General features: G+C 39.5%; 1 protein-coding gene and 1 long non-coding RNA gene across 5 annotated transcripts in view; one reads left to right on the top strand and one right to left on the bottom strand.

Moving 5' to 3' along the window:
* The window catches only part of CCDC191 (coiled-coil domain containing 191), an 89,379-nt gene that overhangs the window by 3,267 nt on the left and 64,805 nt on the right, over positions 1–21,307 (bottom strand). For 3 of the 4 annotated variants that reach the window (XM_042957186.1, XM_007098633.3, XM_042957187.1), the window contains 3 exons: positions 18,001–18,144; positions 12,918–13,070; positions 12,258–12,403 (listed from right to left, as the gene is read on the bottom strand). In XM_042957186.1, coding sequence (XP_042813120.1) covers positions 12,258–12,403; positions 12,918–13,070; positions 18,001–18,144 — 443 coding nt within the window. Of the gene's footprint in view, positions 1–12,257; positions 12,404–12,917; positions 13,071–18,000; positions 18,145–21,307 lie in introns of those variants that run through there. The other variant, XM_042957189.1, reaches the window with a different exon arrangement.
* Positions 1,151–20,262, top strand: LOC122230754. Its single transcript, XR_006207827.1, has 3 exons — positions 1,151–1,372; positions 16,456–16,626; positions 19,171–20,262. It is a non-coding gene; the product is annotated as an uncharacterized LOC122230754 (long non-coding RNA).

Consider the following 21,307-nt stretch of genomic DNA (forward strand, 5'->3'; position numbering starts at 1 on the left):
TCCCCCTGCCCCTTCCACTTTCTCTCTCTAAAATAAAAAACAAAAAATAAACATTTCTTAGGGCTGTACCTGCCATAGATAGTGATTCCTCTGATGGATCTGGGCAAAGTAAATTAACCTTCTGAAAAGGAGTCACTATTCTAGAGGTCATTAAGAACATTTGTGATTCACGGGAAGAGATCAAAATATCAGCATTTGCAGGAGTTTGGTAGAAGCTGATTCCAACCCTCTTGGGTGACTTTGTGGGGTTCAAGACTTGAGTGGAGGAAGTAACTGCAGATGGGGTAGAAGCAGCAAGAGAACTAGAATCACAAGTGGAGCCTGAAGATGGGACTGAATGCTGCCATCTCATATAACACTTTAATGGATGAGGAGTTGCTTCTTATGGATAAGCAGAGAAAGTGGTTTCTTGAGATGGGATCTACCCCTGTAAAGATTCCAAGAAGACTGTTGAAACAACAAAGGATTTGGAATAGGACATAAACTTGGTTGATAAAGCAGTGGCAGGGGATCAGAAGATCGACCCCAATTAAAAAGAATTTTTTTTTAATGCTTACTTATTTTTGAGAGAGAGTGCGCGTGAGCTGCGGAGTTGCAGAGAGAGGGAGACACAGAATCTGAAGCAGGCTCCAGGCTCTGAGCTGTCAGCACAGAGCCCAGCGCAGGGCTCAAACTCCCAAACCGCAAGATCAGGACCTGAGCTGAAGTCAGATGCTCAACTGACTGAGCCATCGACCCCAAATTTAAAAGAAGTTCTACTGTGGGTAAAATGTTATCAAACAGCATCATGTGCCACAGAGGAAATTGTTTGGGAGGGGAAGAGTCAGTTGATGCAGCAAACTTCACTGTTGTCTTAAGAAATTGCTTACAGCCACCCCGGCCTTCACCAACCACCACCCTGATCAGTCAGCAATCATTAACATTGAGGCAGTTCCTCTACCAGCGAAAAGATTATGACTCCCTAAAAGCTCAGATGATGGTCAGCCTTTTTTAGCAATAAAGTGTTTTTAAATAAGGTATGTACATTTTTTTGAAGACATAGAATTCTATTGCATATTTAATACAGTGTAAACATAACTTTTAGAAGTACTGGGAAACTAAAAAATTCATTTGACTCATTGTGATATTTGCTTTATTGCAGTGGCCTAGAATGGAACCCACAGGATCTCTGAGGTGTGTCTGTATATAGTTTAAAAAGGCCACTGGTAACATCACCTCCAGTAACAAAAACAGCCTTGAATTTCAGTTGAGAAAAGATTACCCTGATGTCAGTTTCTGGAATCACAGTTTTGGAGGGTCACATGTTGCAGCTAGGGAGACCTGCAGTGGCCTTTTAGGATAACACAACTACCTGCACACTGGGAATGAGAAGGTAAGCCAGATGGTCTCTGCCCACACAGGGAGTTAACCTGGTGAACAGATCAGTGCAGTGAGGAGCTACCATGGTACAGATAGGCACAGGGTACTCACCAGTCTTGTGGTGAGAAGCATCTGAAATTTTTGAAAGAGAATGAACGGAGTTTTTGTCAGACAAAAGGCTTTTCTAGAAGACGGCATGTCTTGAGTAAAGACAAAGAGGCAAGAACAGCATGGTGTGTAGAAGGAATTACAAATAGAGTTATGTTGTGGAAACAAAAATGCAGAGTAGCTAAGTTTATATTTTCACAACTAGAGCCATAGATGGGATTTATTCTGGCTTCTTGACTCTCTCACAAAACCCTAGAAGGCATCACAGTCCCCATTAGTTCCGTGGCTGATGGTTATTTGCTCTTTCTGATATTGGTGATTTTTGTTGGTGGAAGTTAAGCACAAAAAGGCTTCAAGGAGTGCAGCTACATTTGCTTTCTTCCTTCTCCTATCCAGTCCTCCATCTACTGTCCTCAGCTGTCTGGCCACCCAGGCCTCGACCCTGTCTTCCGACTCTTACCTCTGTTCACATCTTTCTCCTGGCTCCCCTCCCCCCTTTCTGACTTGTACATTTTATCTCCTACTGTTCTGCCCTAATGGAAATGGTCCACCCCCTCGAGAAAAATCTTCCTAGACTATCTTTGCCTGCATTTATCTTTCTTTCCTCTGAACTCCTCTTACAGCACATGGTAACAATCATTGGCTTGGCACTTATTTATGGTCTGTATGTAAGCATGTATCTATCTACTCTTCATTTTCTGCTGAATTATGGGAGCCAGACACCATGTTTTTAGGCATTTTTTATGCTTGGCAAGTATGTCTTGATAGATGACATGTGCATGTATTGTGTTAACAAATGTGTTGTGAGTCACCAACATAAGAATTCTTAACGTGAGGTCCACAGATTCTTTGACATTTTGTGTAACATTGTATGAGATGTGCATATGCCCATTTCTGGGGGTGTAGTAGGTCTGTGACTGTTATTCCTATGAAGGGGCCTATCATTCCAAAATGCTTCAGAGCTATAGTACTGAGGCAATATCAGAAATATAAGTACTTCTCTGTCACTTGTTACAGTCTTTGTTTTAAAGTTTATTTTGGGCGCTTGGGTGGCTCAGTCAGCTAAGCATCTGACTCTTGATTTCAGCTCAGGTCATGATCTCACGGTTCATGAGTTTGAGTCCCATGCTGGGCTCTGTGCTGACAGCACATAGCCTGCTTAGGACTCTCTCTCTCTCCTTCTCTCTCTACCCCTCCCCAGTTTGTGCTCTCTCTCTTTCTCTCTCAAAATAAACAAACAACAAAAAATAAACTATATTTTGTCTGCTGTAAGTATTGCTACCCTGGCTTTCTTTTCACTTCCATTTGCATGATAAATGTTTCTCCACCCCCTCATTTTCAATCTGCAAGTGTCTTTAGGTCTGAAATGAGTCTCTTAAAGGCAGCATATAGATAGGTCTTGCTTTTTTATCCATTCCATCCTATGTCTTTTGATTAGAGCATTTAGTCCATTACATTAAAAGTAATTATTGATAAGTATGTACTTATTGCCATTTTGTTACTTGTTTCATGGTTATTTTTGCAGTTCCTCTCTGCTCCTTTCTTCTCTTGCTCTCCTCTCATGGTGTACTGGCTTTCTTTAGTGACATACTTGGATTCATTTCTCTTTATTTTTTGCATATCTATTACCAGGTATCGATTTGTGGTTACTGTTAGGTTTATATATAACATCTTCTGCATATAGCAGTCTGTATTGAATTGATGGTCACTTAAGTTTAGAACCCATTCTAAAAGCATTAAATTTAAAAAATAAAAATAAGGAGAACCTGGGTGGCTTGGTTGGTTAAGCATCCAACTTCAGCTCAGATCATCTCATGGGTCCTGAGTTCAAGCCCCACATCGAGCTCTGTGCTGAGGGCTCAGAGCCTGGAGCCTGCTTCTGATTCTGTGTCTCACTCTCTCTGTACCCCTCCCCCATTCGTACTCTGTCTCTCTCTCTCAAAAATAAACATTAAAAAGAATACAAGTAAAAAAAATAAATAAAAGTACTAAATTTTTATCTACCCCACCTTGGTTTAGGTATATTGTGTGATACTTCACATTTTTTAATTTTGTGAATCTCTTGACCAATTTTTAAAAAATGATTATTTTTGAGAAAGAGCATGAGCGGGAGAGGGGCAGAGAGAGAGAGAGAGACAGGATCTGAAGCAGGCTCTGTGCTGACAGCAGAACGCCTGCTGCGAGGCTTGAACTCACGAACCATGAGATCATGACCTCAGCCGAAGTTGGATGCTTAACTGAGCCATCCACGTGCCTGTCTTGACTGATTTTTATAGATATGCTTAATTTTACTGCTTTTGTGCTTCCTGCTTTTCTTACTCCTGCTTATGGTCTTTCCTTTCCACTCAAAGAGTTCCCTTTAACAGTTCTTGTAGGGCTGGTTTAGTGGTGATGAATTTCTTTAATTTTTGTTTTGGTCTGGGAAACTCTCTCTCTCCCATTCTGAATGATGGCCTTATTGGATAGAATATTGGTAGTTGTAGATTTTTTTCCTTTTACCACTTTGAATGTATCATACCACTCCCTTCTGGTCTGCAATACTTCTGCTAAAAGATCAGCTGATAGCCTTATGGGGTTTTCCTTGAATGCAACTTTTCTTTTGCTGATTTTAAAACTCTCTTTATCACTACTCTTTGCCATTTTAATTACCATGTGTTATGGCAGAGACAAAGAAGCGTACTACCTAATCATAAAGGGAACAATCCAACAAGAAGATATAACAATTAATTATGCACCCAACAAGAGAACACCTAAATACATAAAGCAGCTAATAACAAACATAAAGGAAGTAATCAATAGTAATACAATAATAGTAGGGGACCTTAACACCCCCCACTTTTATCAATGGATAGATCATCCAAACAGAAAATCAAAGAAACAATAGCTTGGAATGACATATTGGACCAGATGGATCTAACAGATATATTCAGAACATTCCATCCTAAAACAGCAGAATACATATTCTTTTCAAGTATACATGGAACATTCTCCAGAGCAGATCAGATGTTAGGCCACAAACCAAGTCTCAACAAAGTCAAAAAGATCAAAGTCATACCATGTATCTTTTCTGACCACAATGGCATGAAATTAGAAATCCACCACATGAAAAAATCTGGAAAGACCACAAATACATGGAGGTTAAATAACATGCTAGTAAACAATGAAAGAGTCAATGAAGAAATCAAACAGGAAGTCAAAAAATACATGGAGGCAAATGAAAATGAAAATAGAATGGTTCAAAATGTTTGGGATGTAGCCAGAGCTGTTCTGAGAGGGAAGTTTATACAGCACAGACGTACTTCAAAAAGCAAGAAAAATCTCAAATAAACAACGTAACCTTACACATAAGGGAGCTACAACAAGAAGAACAAACAAAGCCCAAACCAGAAGGAAATAAGAAAGGCTAGAGCAGAAATAAATGACATAGAAACTAAAACACAAAACAAAAACACAAGAAACAACACAACAGAACACATCAGTGAAACCAGGAGATCATTCTTTGAAAAGATCAACAAAATTGATAAACCTTTACCCAGGCTCATTAAAAAAAAAAAAAAAAAAAAAAAAAAAAAAAAAAGACTCAAAATCAGAAATGAAAGAGGAGAAATAACAACCAATAGCACAGAAATACAAAGGATTATAATACTATGAAAAACCATATGCCACCAAATTGCACAACCTAGAAGAAATGTGTAAATTCCTAGAAACATAGAAAATTTGAACAGACCAGTTACCAGCAATGAAATTGTATCAGTAAAAAACTCCCAACAAACAAATGTCCAGGACCAGACAAACTCACAGGTGAGTTCGACCAAACATTTAAAGAGGAGTTGATAACCTATTCTTCTCAAACTATTCCAAAAAATAGTAGAGGAAAGAAAGCTTCCAAATTCATTTTATGAGGCCAGTATTAAACACATACCAAAACAAGATAAATACAATACAAAAAAAGAGAACTAAAGGCCAATCTCTGATGAACATAAATACAAAAATCCTCAAAATACTAGCAAACTGAATCCAACAATACATTAAAAAAAACATTCACCACAATCAAGTGGTATTTATTCCAGTGATGCAAGGGTGGTTCAATATGTGCAAATCAGTGTGATACATCATATCACTAAGAGAAAGGATAAAAACCATATGATCATTTTGGTAGATGCAGAGAAAGCACTTGACAAAGCAGGACATTCATTCATGATAAAAACCCTCAACAAAGTAGGTTTAGAGGGAACATACTTCAACGTAATAAAGGCCGTATGTGGAAAACCCACAAATAACATACTCAATGGTGAAACACTGAGAGCTTTTCCCTTAAGATCAGGAAATAAGAGAAGGATGTCCATTCTCACCATTTTTGTTCAACATAATATCGTTGAACACAGCAATCAGTCAAGAAAAAGCAATCAGTCACAGCAATCAGATAAGAAAAATAAAAAACATCAAAATTGGTAAGGAAGAAGTAAAACTTTCACTATTTGAAGATGATTGATACTATCTATAGAAAACCCTCAAGACCCAACCAAAAAACTAGAACTGATAAATGAATTTATTAAGGTCACAGGATACAAATTCAATATACAGAAATCCATTGCATCTCTATACACTGACAATGAAGTAGCAGAAAGACATTAAGAAAACAATCCCATTTACAAGTGCACCAAAAATAATAAAATACCTAGGAATAAACTAAGGAAGTGAAAGACCTGTACTCTGAAAACTAAACATGCATGAAAGAAATTGAAGATTACACAAACAAATGGAAAGATATTCCATGCTTATGAATTGGGAGAACAAAACAGATTTAATGCAATCCCTATCAAAATACCAACAGCATTTTTCACAAAACTGGAACAGATAATCCAAAAATTTGTATAGAACCACAAAAGACTGAATAGCCAAAGCAGTCTTGAAAAAGAAGAACAAAACTGAAGGTATCACAATCCCAGATTTCAAAATATACTACAAAGCTGTGGTAATCAAAACAGAATGGAACTGGCACAAAAATAGACACACAGATCAATGGAACAAAATAGAGAACTCAGAAATAAACCCATGATTATATGGGCAGTTAATCTTCAACAAAGGAGGCAAGAATATACAATGGCAAAAAGTCTCTTCAATAAACATACTGGGTAAACTGGACAGTTTATGCAAAAGAAAGAAACTGGACCACTTTCTTCCACCATACACAAAAATTCAACATGGATTAAAGACCTAAATGTGAGTCCTGAAACCATGAAAATCCTGGAAGAGAGCACAGGCAGTAATTTCTTGGATATCAGCCATAGCAACATTTTTCTAGATATGTCTCCTAAGGCAAGGGAAACAAAAGCAAAAAGAAACTATTGGGACTACATCAAAATAAAAAGCTGCTGCAAAGAAAACAATCAACAAAACAAAAAGAAAACTTATTGAATGGAGAAGATATTTGTAAATGATATATCAAATAAGGGGTTAGTACCCAAAATATATAAAGAACTTATACAATTATACACACACACACACACACACACACACACACAAACAATCCAATTTAAAAATGGGCAGAAGACATGAAAGACACATTTCTCCAAAGAAGACATACAGATGGCAAACTGGCACATTAAAAGATGCTCAGCATCACTCATTATCAGGGAAATGCAATCCAAACCACAATGAAATATCACCTCACACCTGTCAGAATGGCTAAAATTGAAAACCCAAGAAACAACAAATATGGGCGAGGATGTAGAGAAAAAAGGAACCCTTGTGCACTGTTGGGAATGCAAACTAGTGTAACCACTGAAAAACAGTATGGAGGTTCTTACCACAATTGAAAACGGAACTACCTTATGATCTAGTAATTCCACTACTGGGTATTTACCAAAAGTGTGAAAACACTAATTTGAAATTATATGCACCCCTATGTTTATTGCAGCATTATTTACAATAGCCACAGTATGGGGGCACCTGGGTGGCTCAGTTGGTTAAGCGTCCGACTTTGGCTCTGGTCATCATCTCACGGTTCGTGGGTTCAAGCCCCGTGTTGGGCTCTGTGCTGACAGCTCAGAGCCTGGAACTGCTTCAGATTCTGTGTCTCCCTCTCTCTCTGCCCCTCCCCCATTCATGCTCTGTTTCTGTCTCAAAAATAAAGAAACATAAAAAAATTTAAAAACAAACAAAAAAACAATAGCCACATTATGGAAGCAACACAAGTGTCCATCAGTAGATGAATAGAGAGGATGTGGTATATATATGATGAAATATTTATGAAGGCCATAAAAAAGAATGAAATCTTGCCATTTGCAACAACATGGATGGATCTAGAGGGTATAATGCTAAGTGAAATAAGTCAGAGGAAGACAAATACCACGATTTCACTTACATGTGGAAAACAAAACAAAGAAAAAAGGAGACAAACAGCTCCCTCCTGCAGGCTCTTAAATATAAAGAACTGGTGGTTACCAGAGGGGAGAGGGGTATGGGAATGGATAATACAGGTGAAGGGGATTGAGGGTGCACTTATTGTTATGAGCCCTGAGTAATGTATAGAATTGTTGAATCACTATATTGTACATCTGAAACTAACACTATATGTTAATTATACTGGAATTAAAATAAAACAATGAGGATAACAATAATTGCTTAATCATGGAGATGTCACTTATCCAATGCCATCACATATGTAAAACAAATAGAATAGTATCTATAGTATAAAAATATAAATATATACCGGTTCATCTGAGAGGCACTGGACAGGCATACAGCTGAGCTCTAACTGCAGAACTACACAGGAAGTAGTGATAATGAGACACTTAGGTCTGGCTGACATCTCATCCCCACCAAGTATAAAATTCCAGATTTATAAAATTAGAAATCTATATGTAATTATAAAGTAATATATTGAGAAGTGATACAGATATATAAGATTACACCTCATGCTCTTATTAGGATCATCTGACAGAATTACTGCAACTTTAAGGTGAGGCCTCACACTTACAAATGTCTCTCTTTCCTTCTCTTTCACCCACAGCTTTTCTAGACAATATTCTTTCATTCATATAACATTGAATAAGAACTTTGAATATCAACTTGTTAAAGGTCCTTTTAAAAGACCCGTGACTAAATTACAGTGTCATTCCTGTAAGAAAATCCGTTCATTTATGTACCAAGTATCTACTGTGCACCCATGTACTGGGCATTGTCACACACTGAAAACACAGTAGTGAGCCAGATGTGGCCCTTCCACTGCTGGAAGGGACAGACAATAAATGTGTAAACAATAAATTATGTAATTTCAGAGAGTCTCAAGTGCTATGAAGAAAACAGGGCATGTCAGTGGATAGACAGGAGATGGGGTGGTCAGGGAGGTGCATTGATCCAGGTCATGTGAAAACTGTGAAGCAGACGTGAGGTTTGTCTGAGGAACACCAGGAGGCCAATGGGGCTGGTGCCCGGGGAATGGAGCAAAGAGCGAAGCCATGAATTTTCCGCGACGCTTTTATATCAAATAGACACTGGTCGAGAATTTATTTCTTGTTGAATGTGTGGATTCCCACATTGATTTCATAACTGAATATTCAGTGAATAGGACCACTATTTTACTACTATATTTTATAGTTTACATTGAATTAGATTGAATTAGAAAACTGGGGAAGGAGATGGATATAGCAAGAAGAGAATGGTTTGGAGTCAGAAAGCCTGAATCAGAGGCCAGGCTCCACCATTTGTTATTTGTGTGCCTTGGGCAGTTTACCTACCTGCTTGTAGCTTCAGTCTCCTTGCCTGAAAAGAGAAACACTGACACTGCACCCCACCCTCTGGTGTGTGTGAAAGCCCTCTCTTAGCTGTCCTGTGCGGCCGCCCCAATAAGTCTCTCAGTCTGTACATGGCAGCCGAGAAACAGGAAGAAAAGTGGACAAACAACATGTTTAATAACAACACATTAATAATGACAGTAAACAAAACATAGTTATTATTTGGGGCTAAGCATGCACTAAGTGAGGTACTGTGTTAGCCTGTTTAGTCTTCTCAACAACTCCCTAAGATTGGTTCTGTTGTTATTCTCATTTTACAAACAGGGAATGAGGAGGCTTCAAAAGGTTATTTGTCCAGGGTCACATGAGGAAACTTCAGCCTTCAAACTGAAGTGTTTATTCAAAGGCAAATCCTCTGAGTACCCTTTCTCATTGCTTACTTTTATTTTATTTTATTTTATTTTATTTTTATTTTTATTAGTTTATTTATCTACTAGTCTTTTTTTTATTTTTGAGAGAGAGAGAGAGAGAGAGAGAGAGAGAGAGAGAGAGAATGCGAGCAGGGGAGGAACAGAGAGAGAGGAAGACTCCAAAGAGAGAGGAAGAATCCAAAGCAGGCTCTGTGCTGGGGACCTGGGTGGCTCAGTCAGTTAAGCATCCGACTTCAACTCAGGTCATGATCTCGCAGCTTGTGAGTTCGAGCCCCGCGTTGGGCTCTGTGCTGATGGCTCAGAGCCTGGAGCCTGCTTCGGATTCTGTCTCCCTAACTCTCTGCTCCTCCCCTGTTCACACTCTGTCTCTCCCTTTCTCTCAAAAATAAAGGTTAAAAAAAAATTAAATGTTCAAAGCAGGCTCCGTGCTGTCAGCACAGAGCCTGACTTGGGGCTCAAACTCATGAACCACGAGATCATGACATGAGCTGAAGTCGGACGTTTAACCGACTGAGCCACCCAGGCGCCCCTCATTGCTTATTTTATTTTAGACAAAATTAGAATCAACTTACTGAGGTTTTCCCAGCCCACAGATTTCAGTAACCTGTAAATTAAACAAGGGTGAGCAGGCTTTGTTGGTGGTGGGCACCCGAGCAGCAACAAGATAGGAACACTTTTATAAAAACCATACACTCACATAGGCACATACACACAAATGAAAACGAAGCAACCAAAAATGTATCTGGGTGTAATGAGGAAAGGGTCACTTTTCTACCTACACAACAATCTTGCCACCTCAGAGCTTGGAGATATATGCCCACCACATTATGCTCATAAGCAATGACAACTGATCACCAAAACATAGGTCATTTATTTACTCTCAAAGGGAAGTATGTAATGAAATTTAGAACATTTCTATCCAAAATGCCTGAAAGTAGAAAACCAAGAAAAAACTTACATAGAATAGCTTATTCTGCAAGGACACTGGACTAAATGAAACATCACTGTATTATAAAAATATGGCAATGTGATTTCACTTATATAAAGTTCCAAACCAGGCAACATGAAATTATAGCCTTGAAGGCTTCATCCTTAGGTTAAAAGGAAAAGAAACACAAGGCAGTGCTTGTTGTTTTTTTTTTTATTATTAAAAATTTTTTTCAATGTTTATTTTTGAGAGAAAGAAAGATGGAGCGCGAGCAGGGGAGGGGCAGAGAGAGAGAGGGAGACACAGAATCCGAAGCAGGCTCCAGGCTCCCAGCTGTCAGCACAGAGCCCGACGTGGGGCTCAAACTCATGGATGGTAAGATCATGACCGGGGCTGAAGTCGGATGCTCAACTGACTGAGCCACTCAGGTGCCCCAGGATGTGCTCATTATTTAAAAGTCAGGAGAGTAGTTTACCTTTAGGAGGGAAGGGCAGGGCTTGCAATTAGGAAGTTGCCCGTGGGGATTTGTAGGGGCCAGCAATGTCCTGTTTCTTGACCTGAGTGATGATGACACGAGTGTCCAATTCACAGTAATTCAGTAGGCTGTATTTGTATGATTAAGCACACTTTTCTATATTTGTGTTATATTTCACAATAAATGTTAAAATAATTGAACTTAAAAGATAAACCTTGGGGCGCCTGGGTGGCTCAGTCGGTTGGGCGGCCGACTTCGGCTCAGGTCATAATCTCGCGGTCCGTGAGTTTGAGCCCCACGTCGGGCTCTGTGCTGACTTGCTCAGAGCCTGGAGCCTGTTTCAGATTCTGTGTCTCCCTCTCGCTGACCCTCCCCTGTTCATGCTCTGTCTCTCTCTGTCTCAAAAATAAACAAAACGTTAAAAAAATAAATAAATAAATAAAAAAAAGATAAACCTTTATGACTAATAAAGTATACGATAGATTTTGCTCAGGTGTGTTTCATGGATTTCCTATCATTTTATCTTTTATCCTCTGGGAAGCCCCTGTGAGGTAGAGAGGTGGAGAGGGCAGGCATCCTCCTCCTCCTCATTTTAAGACCGGGACCCTGGAGCTCTAGGAGTTCACTGCCTTGCCTTCGTCCTTGTAGTCAGTTGGCAAGCTAGGACTCTCACCCTTCTCTGGTATCTTCGAGTGTCCAGCTCTCCTAGCCCCCACCTCATCTTTCAGACATATTCTGGGCATAGAATATACTCCAGAGCAGGGGTGCCTGGGTGGCTTAGCCGGTTAAGTATCTGACTCTTAATTTTAGCTCTGGTCATGATCTTAGGGTGGTGAGATCGATCCCTGTGTCAGGCTCCATGCTGAGTGTGGAATGTGCTTAAGATTCTCTCTCCCTCTCTCTCTGCCTCCACCTCGTGTCTTGATTGCTGTTTTTCTTTCTATAAAATAATAATAAAAAAAAAGGCAGGGGGGCTCCTGGGTGGCTCCTGAGTGTCTGACTCTTGATTTACGCTCAGGGCATGATCTCACCATTCCTGAGATGTAGTCACACATCGGTCGGGCTCCATGCTGTCAATGTGGAGCCTGCTGGGGATTCTGTCTCTGCCCCTTCCCCGCTCATGTTCTCTCTCTCAAAATAAATAAATAAACATAAAACAATATATTGCAGAGCAGCTGTGAAGTCTGAGTGAATTTTCTCAGAAATCAGAACCTCACCTGTCACTATGTTCCACTGCAATCTTGTGCTTGCTCTGGGAATCAGTCTTGGCCTCCTTGACCATGTTAAACCAGGCCCTGAACATCTTCTTCTGAAGAAAATGTACACACAGTTTTCGTATGTCTTCCTCCAGTTCGGTCATGTACTAGGGATGAGGACAGGAATAACATTGAGACAAATAATATCATAAAGAATTGGAACAAATAAGCAGTACAAAAGAGAATTGAAACAAACACAAAACAAAGGAAGAAAGGACACTGGAGGCAGAAGTAGAAAAAGACAACAAGGCAGCCAAGATAATATCCTCTGCAATGTATTAAACAATAATGGAACCAGAGGTGTAGAAACAATTATAAGCCTGGGATGGGGGTAGGGTTCTAGTAAAATCACTTGAGCAATTATGGGACAAGAAACAAGAAATGAGTATAAAAACAAAAGCTGATGTAATGATACATTACACTTTATAAACAGCTTATGAAACTGTGAAATGTTTTATACTAAGAATTGACATTTTCATATTCATTTCAAAGCAAGGAACTGAATTGACTATTCTATATTCTTGAAAAAACAATGATTATGGACATCTGGATTGCATCTGATTTTCTTACATGGGACTGAGCAGGGACATGTATTTAAAGCTTCCTTCCCTGTGGCCTTACCTGTAGCCAGCTCCGGATAACTCTCCTAAGCAGTATCTGGCAATAAAATTGATCAGCCCAGGCTGTCTTCCTAGCCAGGCTTTCCTGACTATGCTGGAGCCAAGACAACAGGCATTTCCTCTGTAGAGCCAAAGAGTGATGTTCTTCTGCCACCTGGAGAAGTTTTTAAATGAGAAAAGGAAATTATTCTTTATATGGTTAATCATTTAAGAAAGCACAAATCACCTTAGCAAACGATGCTATAAAACACATGTAGGTAGTTGTAGAGGTAAGAATACTAAGGACATTCAGACTATGTCCTAAGAGCTTTGACTACTGACCCTTTTTTATGGGGGTTTTAGATTCACATCATGTATAGTCTTTCAGCGATGACTCCCTAAAGACCACAGTGACTGGCTGGTTATTAGGGAAATGGAATGAACCTCCAAAGCTATATTTCACTTGCACGGAGTTTTGAAGTGAGTAGCTGACATTCTCAGTTTGTTCTCCTGGAGCTTAGACAGCAACTCCATAATAAACTTCTCTAGTATGTACTTAACCACCATCTAACTGAAGAAATGCCAATACTTTCAATTAGTTTTATAGTATGAGCTGTCACCAGAATTGAAATTTAGACATTATCAATAAACCACAAAAACATTTGATAGGAAAATAACATGATGAATAATTTAATGTCTTACTAACTTAAAAGGTTCAGAGCATCATTCTATCAAAACAAACATGTAACTCAGAGTTTATGGGTTTTAAAAGGTAACTGTTACATTCTTTTAAGAGGCAGGAGGGAAAAATCCTTCTCTCTCAATCCTGTCCAGACAATTAGAAATTTTCCCAAGCCTTGTCTAGCTATCCAGCACTGTAAATGATCCAAGCGAATCTCCTGACAGTCATATTTCTTGGTCAAAATAACCATCCAGGAGGCCATTGTGGCCCTTGAGACCACTGCCTGTCCTCACTCATCCTGGCCTGGGAGCCGAAAGGCAAGGGGAGCCTCCTATTCTCCCTGATTTTTATTCTCTGGGAAAACAGAGAACCAAGAAGAAAAAGATTATCAGAAAATCCCATGGAAATTCTGAAAATGGATGTTGGAATAAATAGCATATAGCATATATGAGTTTAAGGGAAAAGCTAAATAACCCTTCTGAAAACATGTTACAAACAAGCCAGGAACTGTTGAACTGGCTTTCTTTTTTCTATCTCTTCTGGAAGCCAACTCTGATGGGTAAAGAAGCAACCCCTTCCTTTTTCTGTCCTCCAGAACTTTTTCTTTTACTTCATTTTACTTTTTAAGTTTCAACTGGTGGTTGTTGTCTACACAAATACTCTGATTCTTACACAGTTCAAAGCAGTGCCAGACCTGGGCAGGGTTTCTGGCAGAAACGGGTGCCACACTTTAGCTTTGTAACCAATGTGCTGTGTAACTTAGAGCACGTCCGCTCTCCTCTCTAAGGCTCAGTTCTCTTATTACATATTGAAAGAGATGGAGAGGACTGCTGATGTTCTAAAATTCTACTGTCTTGTTGTGATAGACTGAATAATGGCCCCTCAGGGACAGTCATGGCCTGATTCCTGGAAATATGTTACCTTACATTGTAAAAGGGATTTTGCAAATGTGATTAAGTGAAGAATCTTACAATGTGATTAAGTGAAGGATCTTAAATGAGATTATCCTGGATTATGTGGGAGAGCCCTAAATGTAATTCTAAGTATCCTTGTCAGAGAGAGGCTGGGGGGGAGGGGGGTCAGTATCAGGACATGTGACATGAAAGCAAGAGAGAAGAGTGATTTGAGGAGGGGGCAGTAGAATGCAGGTGGCCGCTAGAAGGTGAAAAAGGCAAGGAAACAGATACCCCCTTGGAACCACCAGAAGGAACGTGCCTTTGCCCCGCAAGTCTGATTTTAAGATAATAAATATGGGTTGTTTTAAGCCACTAAAGTTGTGGTAATTTGTTGTACCAACAATAGGAAGCTAATACTCTTGTCATAAGCTGCAGAGGTGATTCCTAAAATGTGGTGCTCAGACCACTCAGAATTTCCTGGGCTACTTTTAAAAAATGCAGATTCCCTGACACATATACCAGCCCACAACTCAGTCCTACTGAGAATACCTGGAGGGGGCACCAGGGAATGTTCATTTTTAGAAGTTCTCCAGATAAAAAGAAAACAGGTTTTACGAACAGAAAAGTTTGGAAATACTGGTTTCAGAACTGTTTTCCTATTTTTATTTTAATTGGGCTTTTCTATTTTTATTTATTTTTTAATTATTTATTTTTAAATTTATATCCAAGTTAGTTAGCATATAGTGCAACAGTGATTTCAGGAGTAGATTCCTTAATGCCCCTTATCCATTTAGCCCATCCCCCCTCCCACAACCCCTCCAGAAACCCTCTGTTTGTTCTCCATATTTAAGAGTCTCTTATGTTTTGTCCTCTTGTTTTTATATTATTCATTTATTATCACTATTATTTTTAATAATCTATTTAGGGATTTTCTATTTTTAAAGCCTATAATTGTCCTTTTGGACTCAAACTCCTATTTTTATATTCTAATAAATTAAAAAAAATTAATTTGGGGGCACCTAGGTGGCTCAGTTGGTTAAGCATCCAACTTCCACTCAGGTTATGATCTCACAGTTTATGAGTTTGGGGCTTTGTGCTGACAGCTCAGAGCTTGGAGCCTGCTTCAGATTCTGTGTCTCCCTATCTCTCTCTCTGCCCTTCCCCTATTTGTGCTCTCTCTCTCTCTCAAAAATAATAAACTTTTTTAAAAGTTTATTTATTAATTTTGAGAAAGAGAGACAGTGCAAGTGGAGGAGGGGCAGAGAAGGAGTGAGAGAGAATCCCAAGCAGGCTCTACACTGGCAGCACAGAGCCTGACATGGGGCTTGAACTCATGAAACTGAGATCATGACCTGAGCTGAAACTAAGAGTCAAATGCTTAACCAACTGAGCCACCCAGGCGCCCCAATAAATAAACTTAAAAAAATTTTTTTTTCATTTGGTTATTCACCCATAGATTCAATTTCATTTCAAAATCTTATACCTTATGTTTAAAATTTTTTAAAAATTTTAATGTCTATTTTTGAGAGAGAGAGAGACAGAGCATGAGCGGGGCAGGAACAGAGAGAGAGAGAGGGAGACACAGAATCTGAAGCAGGGCTCCAGGCTCTGAGCTGTCAGCACAGAGCCTGATGCAGGGCTCAAACCCACAGACTGTGAGATCATGACCTGAGCTGAAGTCAGACGCTTAACTGACTGAGCCACCCAGGAGCCTCCAAGATGTTATACCTTTTTTGGTTTAGTTTAGTAAAAAATTAGGACAAAAGAAGAGTTTATAAAAATATAAGAGTGAGTCTTTCCACTCTCTGTCTACTTTTTCTTTGTGTATTAATAATTGAAAATCTCCCCAAAATATACAAAAGCCAGGTAAAACAAAACTAGAAATTCAATTGGATAGCAAACTATCAGATATAACCAACTTATCATTTGGTAGTATATTGTAAGAAGCAAATTTCAATTCAAATTTCAAATTTCATTTCCAGATTCATTCATTCAGAAGACCAGGGAGTCAGCCCTCCTATCTCATTACAAGAAAAAGCCAAAGCAAAAAGCAATGGCTTGGGGCACAGATGGATCCTCTTGCCCTCAGGCCTGATCACCACAAACTGACTTCATCAGCAGGTCTGGAATACTCAACAGTTCCAGAACCACTGGTAAGGAGGCTGAGTGCAAAAAATCAGGGACAGAGAAAAGACAGTGGGAAGGACATCTTGGGAAGGTAGAAAGAAAGTGTGAAAGACAGGAAGAGAACAAAGAGAATGAAGAATGAATAGATTAGGTAGGGAGGAAAAAAACAGCCTAAGTCATTGTGCACAGAGGTATAACCCACAGCATTACTCAATTTTGTGGGACTCTTATTATATTTGGTTTTCATAATCAAAAATGCTAGTTTTACTTTTCAGTATTAACCTGGCCAAATGTGTAAGAGTGGTCATAACTAGTATAGATTACTGTGCTTATTATTAGACAGCATTTTGAAAATAACATTTTATCCATTTTGAGCTTCTGATCATTTAGTTTAGAATGTCCTGCCCTATGTAGTGGGTAAATTTGAAGTTTAATGTTATTTGATTTTATCTATTTCTGTGTGGCAGAGTAGATTATTGTCCCTATAATAGGATTATACACCCATACTTTTTGTGTGTCATATCATAGTGCCTCCCAATGAAGTAGGAACCTTTTTCTCCCATAATGACCTTGAGTTTGGCTCTGGTACTTACTTTGGCCAATCAAATGTTAGTGGATGTGATACAAGCAGAGGCTTTGTATTGGTGTACATATTTGGGTTTAGTCTTGGTACCTCAGACATCTACCAGGTAAAAGCATGGCCTAAATTACTGCTGAAGCCAGAAAGAGGCTTTGGAGAGATCTGAATGTAATCCACAACTGGGCCACAGACATGTGAGTAAGAAATAAGCCACTGATTATTGAGGGCTGTTTGTTACACAGTTTTATTGAAGTAGAAACCTGACTAATATTCCTTATGGTAGTCATTTTCTCTTTATTAAAAACATGGCTAAAATTGAGAAAGGCCTCTCTTTATCTTACTTTGAAAGTCTTTAATAAAAAACATTTACTAATTTTGGGGCAGCTGGGTGGCTCAGTTGAGTGCCTGACTCTTGATTTTGGCTCAGGTCCGATCCCAGGGTTGTGGGATCGAGCTCTGCTTTGGGTTCTATGCTGAGCATGAAGCCTGCTTGGGATGCATGCATGCATTCATTCATTCATTCATTCTCTCTCTCTCTCTCTCCCTCCCCCCACTCCCTCTCTAAAACTAAAGACAAAACAAAACAAACAAACCTCACTTTGTTTCCAACTTACCCAATTACAGAAATCTTCCTCCATCTTTGATGACCAAATGTGAGCTCTTATCCCAAATAAAGAAATACATATACTCAAATAGTAGGTCTGGAATAATATTTCTGGCTTTTAAGCACCAAACAAACAATCCTAATTGGGGGTTTATTCTATTTGAAAATTCTATTTATTCATTTTGTAATTTTGGGAGGAAGCTCGTGACACTATACCTGAATGTTTTGCTTGCTTTGCATTCTCAATCTTTTCCAAGGCTCCATGCCTTTTTTTCTTAGCAACACTCTTTCATAATGTTCTTTAGCTGCTGCTTCCAGCTGTTGGTTCCTCTTAATTCTCTTCTGCTTCTCTAGTTCTTTCTGGGAAAAATTAAAAAGTAAAACTGCTGAGGAAGGTGGTGACCTAGGAGGTCCTGGACTTCCCTCTTCCCTTGGATGCACTCAGTGTATAGCCACAGATGGAGCATTTCCCTCTAAAAGAAGTCCAGAAACTAGCTGAGCGACTTCCATATCAGGTGAATGAGAGAATACCCACATCAAAGTGGGTAGGAAAGGCTGAAACACATTCTTGACTGAACCCCATCCCTGGTACTGCACCATACAACAGGAAGGGAACTCCCAACTCCGAACTTCTCTCTGAGGAATGAAGGGTTTGGACTGCACATCTAGTATTTCAACTTTTAAAACAACCAACCCAAAGGAAGGGCCCCTAAAACAACTGGCTCTGAAAGCCAGTGGAGCCTGTGTCCATGAGATACACAAAACCAAGAAATGGTTCTTAATGGATGTGTGAGCACTCCCTACGGCCATCCCTGTGGGGCTCAGCCCTGAGAGAGCAGGCAAAAACGCCCATCTCCCAGTATTTCCCTGAAAGAGTTTGATGGCATACTTTATAAGCTAATTCCTGAGGGTCCAGTTTCTAATTTAGCACACATTTAGGGGTTGGCTATAGTCTTCCCCAGAGACTGAAGTTGTCTGATGGGGCCTTCCCCTGTCCTCTCCCTCTAACTCACTCCAGTGATAAAACAAGACCACCAGCATCTCTCTGGAAGGAGTGTGGATACAATCTGGTTACCCAACATTTATGACAACCACCTGAGGGATGGGACCCTGGTTTGCCCGGCTCTGAAAGCCAATGGAGCTTATATTCACAGGTCCTATAGGACTGTAACAAAGAAGCAGTTTTTAAATGGGTTTAGAAGCATCCCTCTCCCCCTGTGGCTACACATCTGGGCTCAGTGCAGAGGGAGCAGGCAAAGACACATCTCATAGTTTCTCTCAAAGGGGCTTAGTTACCTACATTTCCAGCTGCTGCCTGAGGGTACAGTTTTTAATCAGCTTGCATCCAGGTGCTGACTGAGATTCTCCCCTTTGGAATACTGACAGGTCTTGGTACAGGCTCAACTACTGGGAACTAAGAACAAAGGCAGCAGACTGAATGATCACAGAGGTCTGAGAGACAACCAAGAACCTGGGCCAAGCTGACAAGGTTCATCTCCTACATAAGACCACTCTGTTAAGACTAGGAGAGATGGCTGCTTTATCTAATGTGCAGAGACCAAGAGCGTCAAGAAAAATAGAGAAACGGGAATATCTTTCAAACAAAGGAACAAGATGAATCTCCAGAAAGCAATCTTAATGAAATAATTGACTTGCCTAATAGACAGTTCAAAACAGTGGTTGTACAGATGCTTACTGAGGTCAGGAGAGCAATGCATGAGGAAAGACAGAATTTCTCCAAGAGATACAAAATATATTTAAAGAACAACCCCAAACATAAATCATACAGCTGAAGAATACAATAACTGAACTGAAACAATTCAATAGAGGGGTTCAATAGTAGACTACATCAGGCAGAAGAAAGGATCAGCCAACATAAAGACAGAGCAAAGAATCGCTTAAGGCACTAATGGTACACCATCACAGGTACAAATATTTCCATTATACGGGTTCGAGAAGAAAGGAGCAGAAAGCTTATTGAAAGAAATACTGGCTGAAAACTTCCCTCACCTGGGGAGATAAACAGACATACACATCCAGGAAGCCCAAAGAATACCAAACAAAATGAATCTAAAGAGACACACACACCAAAACACATAATTAAATTGTCAGAAGTTAAAAGACAAGGAGAGAATCTTAAAAGCATCAAGAGAAGAACAACTTGTTACATATAAGAGCACTCCCATAAGACAATCAGCCAGTTTTTCAGCCAGAAATCTAGCAGGCCAGAGATAGTGGGATGATGTATTCAAAGCGTGAAAGAAAAAAACTGCCCAACAAGAATCCTCTACCTGGCAAAGGTGTCCTTCAGAATTGGAAGGAGAGATAAAAGAGTTTTACAAACAAAAGCTGAAAGAGTTCATTACCAATAGCCCAGCCTTACAAGAAGTGTTAAAGGGACTTCTTCAAGTTGAAGTGAAGGACACTAATTAGTAACATGAAAACATATTAAATTATAAAACAATAAAATTTACTGGTAAAGGGGTGTGTGTGTGTGTGTGTGTGTGTGTGTGTGGTTTAATCCAGAATACTCTAATATTGTAATGGTGGTGGGTGAATCACTTATAACTCCAGTATAAAGGTCAGAAGACAAAAGTATTAAAAATAACTATAGTGATAATTTGTTAATGGATACTCACTATTAAGAATTGTAAATTGTGACATCAACATAAACTGGGAGTGAGAGTATAAAAATGTAGAAGTTTGTATACAAACTTAATCAGCTTAAAACAGACGATTATAACTATAAGATGTTTTACGTCAGCCTTATAACCAAAAAGCATAAACCTATAGTAAGTACACAAAAAAAGATAGAGAAAGGAATCAAAGCATTCCACTACAGAGGATCATTAAATTACAAAAAAAAGAAAGCAAGAGAGGAAGAAAGGAATAAAGGAACTACAAAACTACAATAAACAATATGGCAAGAGTAAGTCCACACCTATCATTTACTTTATTTATTTTTTTAAGTTTATTTATTTTGAGAGCGCATGAGCAGGGGAGGGGCAGAGAGAGAATCCCAAGCAGGCTCCACACTGTCAGTGCAGAGCCTGATGTGGGGCTTGAACTCACGAACTGTGAGATCATGACCTGAGCTGAAGTTGGATGCTTAAGTGACTGAGCCACCCACCCGGGTGCCCCTTATCAATTACCTTAAATGAACACAGACTGCAGTGCCTGGGTGGCTCAGTTAAGCATCTGACTCTTAATTTCAGTTCAGGTCATGATCTCAGGGTTATGAGACTAAGCCCTGTGTCAGGCTCTATGCTGAGCGTAGAGCCTGCTTAAGATTCTCTCTCTCTTTCTCGTTGCCCCTCCCCCACTTGCACTCTCTCTAAAACAAACAAACAAAAACCTAAATGCACACAGACTAAATTGTCCAATTAAAAGCCATACAGTGGCTGAATGGATTAAAAAAACCCAGGACCCAACCATCTGCTGCCTGGGAGAGGCTCATTTCAGCTTTAAGGACACATAGAAACTAACAGTAAAGGGATGGAAAAAAGATATTCCATGCAAATGC

Source organism: Panthera tigris, chromosome C2 (assembly GCF_018350195.1).
Source record: "Panthera tigris isolate Pti1 chromosome C2, P.tigris_Pti1_mat1.1, whole genome shotgun sequence".
Lineage (NCBI taxonomy): Eukaryota > Metazoa > Chordata > Mammalia > Carnivora > Felidae > Panthera > Panthera tigris.